This window comes from Chaetodon auriga, chromosome 24, assembly GCF_051107435.1.
Source record: "Chaetodon auriga isolate fChaAug3 chromosome 24, fChaAug3.hap1, whole genome shotgun sequence".
Lineage (NCBI taxonomy): Eukaryota > Metazoa > Chordata > Actinopteri > Chaetodontiformes > Chaetodontidae > Chaetodon > Chaetodon auriga.
The window spans coordinates 2,577,501-2,587,613 of NC_135097.1; the positions used below are offsets into that span (position 1 = coordinate 2,577,501).

At 44.9% G+C, this 10,113-nt stretch overlaps 1 protein-coding gene across 2 annotated transcripts in view; it reads left to right on the top strand.

The window, feature by feature from the left end:
• LOC143316720 (FERM domain-containing protein 7) overlaps positions 1-9,750 on the top strand; it is a 9,891-nt gene extending 141 nt beyond the window's left edge. Inside the window, exons 1-12 of one of the 2 annotated variants that reach the window (XM_076724328.1) lie at positions 1-164; positions 3,801-3,905; positions 3,981-4,023; positions 4,283-4,361; positions 4,484-4,581; positions 5,112-5,226; positions 5,306-5,453; positions 6,130-6,225; positions 6,341-6,504; positions 7,105-7,173; positions 7,555-7,630; positions 7,812-9,750. The exon at positions 1-164 is cut by the window's left edge and continues 141 nt beyond it. In XM_076724328.1, the coding sequence (XP_076580443.1) occupies positions 36-164; positions 3,801-3,905; positions 3,981-4,023; positions 4,283-4,361; positions 4,484-4,581; positions 5,112-5,226; positions 5,306-5,453; positions 6,130-6,225; positions 6,341-6,504; positions 7,105-7,173; positions 7,555-7,630; positions 7,812-9,038 (2,349 nt within the window). In that variant the 5' untranslated portion in view covers positions 1-35 and the 3' untranslated portion in view covers positions 9,039-9,750. Of the gene's footprint in view, positions 165-3,800; positions 4,024-4,282; positions 4,362-4,483; positions 4,582-5,111; positions 5,227-5,305; positions 5,454-6,129; positions 6,226-6,340; positions 6,505-7,104; positions 7,174-7,554; positions 7,631-7,811 lie in introns of both variants that reach the window. The other variant, XM_076724326.1, reaches the window with a different exon arrangement.
• The last annotated feature ends 363 nt before the right edge of the window (positions 9,751-10,113 follow it).

The following is a 10,113-nucleotide window of genomic DNA, read 5'->3' on the forward strand; positions in this document are numbered from 1 at the left end:
ATCACGGATGGTCGCTGTGACTGTTAGAGTCAGAGATGGGGGACCGGCCGCGGCGGACCCGCAGACTCGGGAGCCTCACGACCAAGACCCGGGTCTCCAAGGAGACCAAGCTCCGGCTGCGCGTGATCTTCCTGGACGACAGCGAGCGCACGTTCGAGGTGGAGGTAAGTTTGTCACCGGCGGAAATAACACCTGAGAAACGCGTGTATGTGGAGTAATTTCACGGCAGATCTCAGTATTTCTACCTGAGTCTGAACGAATATTCAAATCCAGCAGATCTGACTTGACAAACACTCGCTTTCTGTGGTCTTTGAACGCATTTTCTCCTCATTCTGGACGTTTTTAAGTTATGTTTATCCTTGTTGTGCTGTTTTTGTGTCTCTCCTTCCTCCATTAAGACAGAAACATCCTGCTTTCGTAGCAGGCCGATGGATGACAGTGAAAGTCAGTGAATCTCCACATGAGAGTCACGATCACAGAACAGCTTTCAAGTACTTTACTGCTACTGCATTAGTTACTCTGCAGATTCAGGTTATTTATATCTTACAAAATACAACTCGGTTAATAAACGATTATGTATTAAAGGTATATTATGCAGGATTTTCCTGAAATAAGTCTCTCCATACGGACTCATATGAAAACACTCACTCATCACTGATGGATTTACCTGCAGAGCTCTCTGCCTGTTTGCTCCTGTTCTTCTTCTCTTGCTGTGTTCCGGACGTTTCTGGGCTGCAGCCGTTGGGCAGTGGAGGTGAAGCCTCCAGCCAATAGGAGCACACAGGTAGAGACCAGGTGCTACCGGACTGTGGAGTGGATCCAACAGGAAGCTGGAGAGACAGATGGACACAGATGTGAAAAATGTTGGTTTAAAAACAGTAACAGACAGTTCAACCAGTGCATTAAGTAGCTAAAATTAGCATCAATGCATCATTAATTATCATCCAGTAATATTATATATAACACTCTGAAATGGGCCAATCTGCATAATGAGTACTTTGGTACTTTAAGTATATTTTAATGCCAATATTTTTACTTCAGTGAGGCTTTAAATGTAGGCATGGCAGCACATTTCAAACAGTCAATACAGTCAATACAGTCAATAAAGTATTTTTACAATTAAAGTAGAGGAGCAGAAACAGATCTGAGAGCAGTTTGGGACTGAAGTGAGGAGCTGCTGCTTCATCAGGTGATGCTTTCCAGCTCGTCACTTCCTGCTCGTCAACCCTTCAGGCTGCTGTGACGCTAAATGTTCTCCTGCAGTCGGAGCCAGAAGAGACCAGGAAACAGAGAATTAAATGGCATCAAACGCAGGCTGACAAGGAACCGAGCAATTTATTTCAACAGAAAATAATCGACATATTAATCAGGGATGGACAGAAGACAGGACATTAAAATCTGCACGTCATCGAACTCTGAATCTGCATTTTAATCTGTCCAATAGAAAAAAAGACAAAAAGGACTCGAAAACAGCAACAAAGACTCTTTAGACACTTCCACATTTCATTTCATAGTTTTTCTTCCAGGTTTAATTTCTTGACTGGAAAAACACCCAAAAACCAGTTTGGTTCAGCAGGTAGAAATCAGGACTGTTCATGTAATAAATTAAATATCATGGCTAAAAATATTTATGTAACATTAAACAGCATCCTGGTGGAGATTAATTAGTTTTCATTCATTTATTAACATACATCTTAGAATTCAATGCATTCGACCACGACAAAGGTCAAACTAAAAATGTCTTATTCACACATCGGTGGTACAAAAGTAACATGACAGACTGTGCAGGACCAGTGTTCAGATTATTGTGTCCACTCCTGTATATCTTCCTAACAACAACAGAGGAGTGAAAGCAGGGCTGGAGGTTAATGCTTTTTTTAATGAAATATCTTCAAATAGATGAACTGAGCATGAGCAGATGATTGACAGCTGTCAAACATCTGTGTGACGTGTAAACAGCTGGACGTGAGGCTCTCTGCTGTCTGTGAACTGTCGTGTGTTCGTCTGTCCAGCTCCAGAAAACCAACCCGGTGACGCCGCCTGCAAGGCAGCAGTAAGAGGAGACTTTCACCGTGTGTGTGTGTGTGTGTGTGTGTGTGTGTGTGTGTGTGGCTTGCAGTATTGTGTTAGCAAAGTAGCTCCATTTTACACGCCCATGCTTTCTCTGTAGGTTTCCCAATGGCCTCCGGGACATGAGCAGCATCTTTACAAGAGGAGGAGGGGGAGGAGGAGGAGGAGGAGGAGGAGGGATGAAGGAAGATGTGATAAAAGAGAGAAAGAAAAGGGATGGATGGATGGATGGACGGATGAATGGATGGACGGATGGATGGATGGATGGATGGATGGATGGATGAGCACAAAAATAAACTCACCACCCTGTGATAAATATAGTGTATCAGATAAACAGGGGAGGTAATAAATGTGTGTGTGACAGAACAAACAGTGAAAACATAAAAATAGGTTTCAAGGTCTGTTTGTGTGTGTGTGTGTGTGTGTGTGTGTATGTGTGTGTGTGTGTGTGTGTGTGTGTCCAATCCTCAAGCCTTCAAGACAAAACCCAGTTCATGATCAGACGAGGAGAAAAGATTTTGTGTTCTGATAAAGTTAATGCAGCTACTGACGTCTGATCAGCTCACGCTTCAGCCCTGCTGACGCCGACTCAAGTGACATCACTTGAGGAAATCTGTCAGATTTCAGCTTCTGGAGTCACTTTATACGACTGTTTTCACACATGTGCAGTCGAAATCTGGGAACGTAAAATCGTCACCTCTCAAACCAAGAAGATGCTGGAATGCTAAGCTAAACGCAGCTGTAACTTACTTAGCTTAGCATTAAACAGACATGATGCAAAAATAAATAATCTTAGCTCCCAGTTTTGTTTAAAGGGACGGTTGTTGTTGTTGTTGTTGTTGTTGTTTCACAGATGAATTTCCAGCCAGCGGATGAAGTTATACTCGGCTCAGTGTCACTTTATTCCGTTGTGTTGAGGCTAACAGCCATTTGTTGGTGGTAATCATCAGTTCGGCCTGTGTTCTCTTTATAATCGCTTACAGCTGCTCCGTCCCTCCTCTTCCTCCCTCTCTCTCTCTTTCTAGTGACAAGTTAATGAGCGACGCCCAGCGACCCCCGACGGGGTGCTAAACACCAGCTAGCAGACAGCAAACACTAAAAAAAACCCTTCTGTCGCTGCCATAAGGGAACAATGCACAAACACCATCTCTGTAATTACAGAGAGGAAAAGAGGAAGAGGAAAGAGAGAGATGAAGAGAGAGGAGGCAAGAAGAGGAGTCGTTTGAGGAAAGGATGAGATGTAAAGGATGCAGACGGGCTATTGTACACACATCCCTCCGTTTGATTGCACTAAAACTGACAAGGATTCGACTTTAGCAGCTAAAAAACGCTGATATCTGCATGTTTTAAGCTGCAAAAAATGTCCATTTTCTAAAGTATTTTCTGTCTATAATTGAGTTGTAAGTGACAAAAATCTGCAATCAAATATCTCGGTCCCAATACTCTTCTCACCAAATTCAAGGAAACTTTATCAGAACTTTTAAAGACGAGAGTCTGCAGCCACGCTCGCGGCTCTGAGGCTGCGTTTAGAGGCAGGAGTGCTTTGAGCTCAATGCTAACAGTTCCTGTGACCTATAACAGTGATTTACACAGACTATCAAAGTTCTGGTGAACTAAGAAATTGAGCCGCACCACATCGTCTGGGCTCCCCTGAGAGTCCCCGGACTTCGGCTTTAAGAGCGTCTCAATTAAAAAATCCAATCATCCCTCTCACTTTAATTCTGTCTCAGCAAAAGGTTTTAGGCGGCGACTTCTTCAACAAAGTGTGTGGTCATCTGAAGCTGCTGGAGAAGGAGTACTTCGGACTGGAGTTCAGACACCACGGCGGCAACTACGTAAGAAAAGCGGACACACGTGCGAACACGCAGAGTGTTTGTGTTGCTTTGTCATACCATGTGTTTGCGTTGCAGGTGTGGTTAGAGCTGCTGAAGCCGCTGGCCAAGCAGATTAAATGTGAGTAGCATTAGCATCAAATGTGACTGAAAGCGCCAAAAGTGAAAGAACTCGTTATGCAGAGTATCGATGCATGTGTGAGCGTCACTGCAGTGTTACAGCTGGTGGAGGTGGGCTTTTAAAAGTACTTCATATACTGCTGGGTAGCTTTTAAATGTACTGCAAATGAATAGACAGTAATAATAATATGTCATAATGACATGTTGTCTGTTCTTCCTGCTTCTCTAACCTGAAATGTTTCCTTTCCTTTCTCTGTCAGACACCAACGATCTCTTCTTCAGGTTTATAGTGAAGTTCTTCCCACCAGATCCTGGACAGCTGAAGCGAGGCCTCACCAGGTAACGAGCGCTCGTTACACGAGTCTTAGACGTCCCTGCTGTGCTCTCATTCTTATAAAGGGTTCGTTGTCCTCTAATATCACCAATGTTTTCTTCTAAGTTCTTATTGTGCGTGTGTGTAGGTATCTGTTTGCCTTACAGATAAAGCAGGACTTGTCAAACGGCAGTCTGACCTGCCATGACAACAGCGCCGCCCTGCTGGTCTCTCATATACTGCAGTGTAAGAGCAACACACTTAAATCGACTTGATATTTCTAAAATGTCTGTTTTAATCATCAGGAGGTGAATTTAAGTCAGTTCATCTGCTGTGTATTTACTGTCCTTTTTAATTTTAAGTACAAATTTGAGGTACTTGTACTGCAGTGAAAACCTCGTATCTCCAGATGTGTTGACTGTTTGTGATAAACTGAAGCTGAATAAACTCTTTAAAAAGCCTCTTGGATCAGCTGAAAATGCATCATCACACAGCTGAAAACAGCCTGTTTTTCTGAGCTCATCACACTTTTTGGAGATACGTGGTTCTCACAGGACGGCCGCGCTGCAAACGTGATGATCTTATAGAAAATGATGCACTGCTGTAGATTAAAGCAGCCAGCAGGATATAAAGGAGATCAATGAGCTCAAGCTGAAACATCTACAGCAGGAAAATGCAGCAAACACGTTGGACTTCTTCCAAATGTGTGTTTGATGTGTGTGTGTGTGTGTGTGTGTGTGTGTGTGTGTGTGTGTGTGTGTGTGTGTGTATTGCAGCAGAGCTTGGGGACTACGACGAGGAGCTGGACTGTCACCATTTAGAGATGAAGCAGTACGTCCCCAACCAGGAATATCTGGACCACAAGATCATCAAGTTTCACAAGAAACACAGGTAAAGACAGGAAGCGATCCTCCATGGTGTTGGTTCATCTAGCCTCCGCTTCCCATTCAGTCCCTGTCTCTCTCTGTAGAGGAGCGTCTCCGGCAGACTCTGATATCCACCTGCTGGAGGTGGCGAGGAAGCTGGACATGTACGGCATCAGGCCTCACCCGGCCCACGACGGGGAGGGAATGAGGATCAACCTGGCAGTCACACACTCTGGAGTACTGGTCTTTCAGGTATGTGGTTGCTGGTCTCCAAGGCTGAATCCACGAGATCGTGCTAGCTGAGAATCCTTCATACCAGGCTTCAAGCTGGAGTGGAGCCAGAGTGGTTCGGATCAATCAGCGTCCTGTGAGGGACTCCTGGCAGCTGTTGGCGTGGGTTAGGTGTGACGATGGTGAGACAAGCATTCAAACAACAATGGCGGCCAAGTGCTGTTCAGAAGTGCTTGTTCTGTTTCAAACAGTTTCCAAGGACGTCTCAGATGCTTTGGTGTGACAAACCATTTGGTGTGTCAGTGACACGCTCACATACGGGAAGATTAGCCTTCCTCAAAGCTGGGAGCTGATGTGCCTCTACTCGACCAGGAGGTGGTGCTGTTGTGGTCACACTGACAGTTCAGCTCTGAGTCCAGAGTGAAATATCTCAACAAAAATGGGATGGATTGGCATGAAATTTGGTACAGGCATTCAAGGGGTCCAGAGGATGAATCCAAAAATACTTTGGTGACCCTTGACTTTTCATCTTGCGCCACCAACAGTTCAAAATTTCTACATACATACATCAAAAACTGAAAGAAATGTTAGGAGGCTATACTGTGGTGACATGCCAAATGTCAGCATGTTATATCATTATAAGACTGTTGTCCACTGAAGGACATATGAATGGAACCTTTTCTTCTGTGCTTTGTAGGGAAACACCAAAATCAACACCTTCAGCTGGGCGAAGATCCGCAAGCTGAGCTTCAAGCGCAAACATTTCCTCATCAAACTGCACGACAAAGTTGGGGTGAGGACCAGGATTCATCTTTGTTTGTTTTAAACTCAGGCAGACTGAAGTTGTGCCTGCTTGTGTTCAGTATTTATATGTGTTCATACTGTTTGTGTTGTGTGATGCCGTCCAGCCGTCGTGTAAGGACACACTAGAGTTCTCCATGGCCAGTCGAGATGTGTGCAAGTCCTTCTGGAAGAACTGTGTAGAGTACCACGCCTTCTTCAGACTGGCAGAAGAACCGAAGACAATACACAAAACACTGCTGTCCAGTAAGGGCTCCAGCTTCAGATACAGGTAAAACACACACAGGAACACACACTGCTGTGATGTTAAGGTGCACATTCAGTTTTTTTGTTGCAGAAACATGTTGAACTCAAGCACAAAATACTTTGCTTTTGGTTCCCAGAGTGAACATTGATGTCTTCACATTGACCTACCATTAACTTGGTGATGAATTTTACTGTAATTTAAAATCACAAGTAATCCTCTAATGCCCAAAACCAAAGTAGATTACCTATTTTAAGTGAAGGCAATCTAAACTGAAGCAAACATGAACGCTCCTCTAACCACCCGTCAGTCTCAGGTCAATCCAGTCACTCATCCTTTGTCAACCCACTGAGTAACCCAAGCAACACTAACTGGTCCAACCCTGATGGGGTCACCTGTGCAGGTTTCAGGACACAGGACAAACTTTTACGCTGATTCTTGTTGTGTAAGAGTTGTTAGTATCAGAATGTGTTTGGCAAACTGCAGTTTTTGCACATTTCAGTGTCTCAGAACTGTCTTTTATTTTGGATGGAGCTTTGTGTCTTGCAAGCAGCCAATGCTGTATTCTTCATTATAATGCTGATGATGGTTTTATGTTTATGTGTAATGTGTTATTTTGTGTGGCAGCGGGCGGACCCAAAAACAGCTGTTGGAGTGCATGGGATCAGGGGAAAAGAAGCCTTCACACTTTGAGAGGTGAGAATAAATTATAAGATGGACATATCGGACCCCTCAGTCCAAGAGTTCACTCATCCCAAAGCTTCAATTTACCACCAAGATGAAGAAAATACCACCAGTGAGGCTGCTGACAGAGCACTAATCCATCAAGAACCAGCAGGTTTAGGGCTTCTCAGCATTCATTCTTGCAGTTTTTGAACTGTTATGGAGGGATGCCAACCCCAACAGGACGCTAAATATCTCATTTGATCAAGGATCAAACTGGTGTTCATTGTGTCTCTACTTTACTCACACAGATGACAAAACAAACTGGCAAAGAGATAAAACACAAGCAAATAAAGATAGAAGCTATAAATCAGTATATATCATCTTTTCTTTGTCTTCTTGCTCTACATCCAGGACCTACTGTCAGTCAGACTTCGATCCCAGACAGTGTCGCTCTTCTCCTGATCTCCTCACGGATGTCTCCAAAGAGGTAATGAAAACTAGCATTTACAGAGTTCAAAACCAAACATATACATTCTGAAATAGAGCTGCATCGATTAGTAGATTAAGCCGATCATCAGAAACCGAATCGGAAACTACTTTGATAATTAATGGTTGAAGGAATCTTTCAATAGGCATCACTAATGTTTGTGTGTGTCGTACCTCCTCAGTTGTACCAGCACTCCCACCCGTTCCCTCCGTCGAGTCATGCCTTGGTGGTCCGCAGTCAGGATGAGTTGGACCCACATCACCGAGGTGAGGATGACGTCGAGCGCAGTAGAGGAGGGGCTAAACGCAGCCAATCATCCATCGAGGTTACCCGGAGGACCCGCCCTCTTTCCCAAGTCACTCCCCTCTCTCCATCCCTACACCAGCTATCCCCCTCACCCAAGATAAGATCTGCCTCCACATCTGTGATGGACGACATGAGGGGGGGACGGATCGGGGCACAGCGCCAAGCCCAAAGGCTAGCCGGTGTCTATGGCAACCGGTCACGGCGTCGGCCCAATCCCCAGCCACACCCAGATGCTGCTCAGCAGCTGGTTCTTCTCTACCCAAATAGTCCTGCCTACCAGTATCACCCCATCCTGCCAACGTTCCCATTGGCTGGTTCCTCGCCTCTCAGTCGACACCCCTACTTGACGGACTACGTCGCTGTTTCCTCACTGGAGCGTTTCCCACAGGCAAGGAGGCGGGATTATGTGACCATGGATGGTCTATCGCGGCCATCTTTCTATCCTCTCAGCCATGATTCGCCATCCATCTCGCCGATCAGGAGGAACCTCCGCCCCTCTAGCTCAGGAGGGCTGGGATTGGCTAGGGTTTATCAGCCAGGAAGCAATGGAGCGAGGCTGTTGGGCCTTGGACATACGGAGGCGGGGCATTACAGCGATGATTCCAACTTCCTCCCGGGGCTGCCTCGCCGTGTGGCCAGCCAACCAGATGTCAAATTTCACCTCTCAAGGAGCTCTAACCCTGCCTTTAACCCCGCCTCTGAGTTCCGCCCCCTTGGTTACTACCCCCACCTGACACGCCCCTCCAGACCCACCTACCTCCCACTAAACTCCTCCCCTCTGCCTGAACGACCCACCTCACTATGCATGATTGGAGGCACCACAGGAAGCTACAGTGATTCAGACCCAGAGGTCTTCTATCCATATTACTGTCCACCACCCCCGCTAGGGAAAGTGGTACGACCCGGAGGACTAGCCAGGATGAGGTTCTCCTCTGGGAGCCTCCAGCTGGATGAGGAGGAAGAGGGGGAGGAGGAGGAGGAGGAGGAGGATGGAGCTGCTAAGCAGACAGCGAAAACGGAGTTGAAGGATGAAGCCGAGAAGAAAGAGCAGAAAGGTGACGAGACTCAAAGTGCTGCACAGATTACTGAAGTCACACTGTAGAGCACAAAGTACAAGTGCGAAGGTTCATGATGTGATCACACTCAAAACTGGCAAAAAACAAAAGCACATCCGGCACAGACTGGAGATGAGACAATAACAAATGTGATGACTTCAAACACACGAGGAGGACACTGTTTTCTTAGGTGTACTGGCACATGAAATGTACTGTTTTTGCCTTGTTTTAGTGAAAGAATGAACTTCTTAGTAACCACATTATGCTATCGAGTCCAGAGGATTTTGAATACCTGTAAAACTACATCTAGCAGCGTAGCTCTGGGCTCTAACGCTGTCTGTCCGTAGGAATCAGGTGTTAATGTACTAATTTTCTTCTTCTGGGCCAAGACACAAATATGTACATCTGTCACTCAGCCAAGTTACAGAAAAACTGCGGTTTATCACAGCTTTGGTCTCATTTTCAAATCTGGCTTTTGGTTTGGTCGGTTATGATTTCATTGTACTCGGGCTGGATGATATATTGAATTAAGTTTTGTGTCTGTATGATGAGTAAAATGTTCTCAAAAAAGGTTACTTTTAAGGTCCAGTGTGTACTAGTTAACAGGCTCTATTGCCAGAAAAATAAATATCCACAATGCTAACAATGCTAAGGTCTGTTACAGGCCTATTATTTTGCCCAACTGTTCAAAATTTTTGTTTTTCTACATTTTCCAGGGGAAAAAAAAACTTGGATCGTGACGTGAACCCAAGCTGAGAGAAAAAAATCAATAGAAAAAAAAAAATAAGGCCGTATCACCCAACCCTTCATTGAACTCACCAAGCCTGGGCTCTCTGAATGCAGAAACTTTGCTAAAAGTGGGTGTGAAGGGGCTGAAAAGAACATCGTTAAGGCTTTAATAGGAAGTTTTCAGTGTTCTGTCGGTGCGACGCATTTGGAAAACTTCTTCTTGGGTGACCTAACTGGGTATTTAGTTTTTAATTTATATGATTCTCGTGTCTTCTGTAGAGAAAAGTTTTTGGTTTATATAACGCAACAGCATTTGTCAATAAAGGATTATACAAGGATGATAACTGTGGTCAAGTTAATACAGTGCAGTAAGACTTACAAACAAATCTTTTC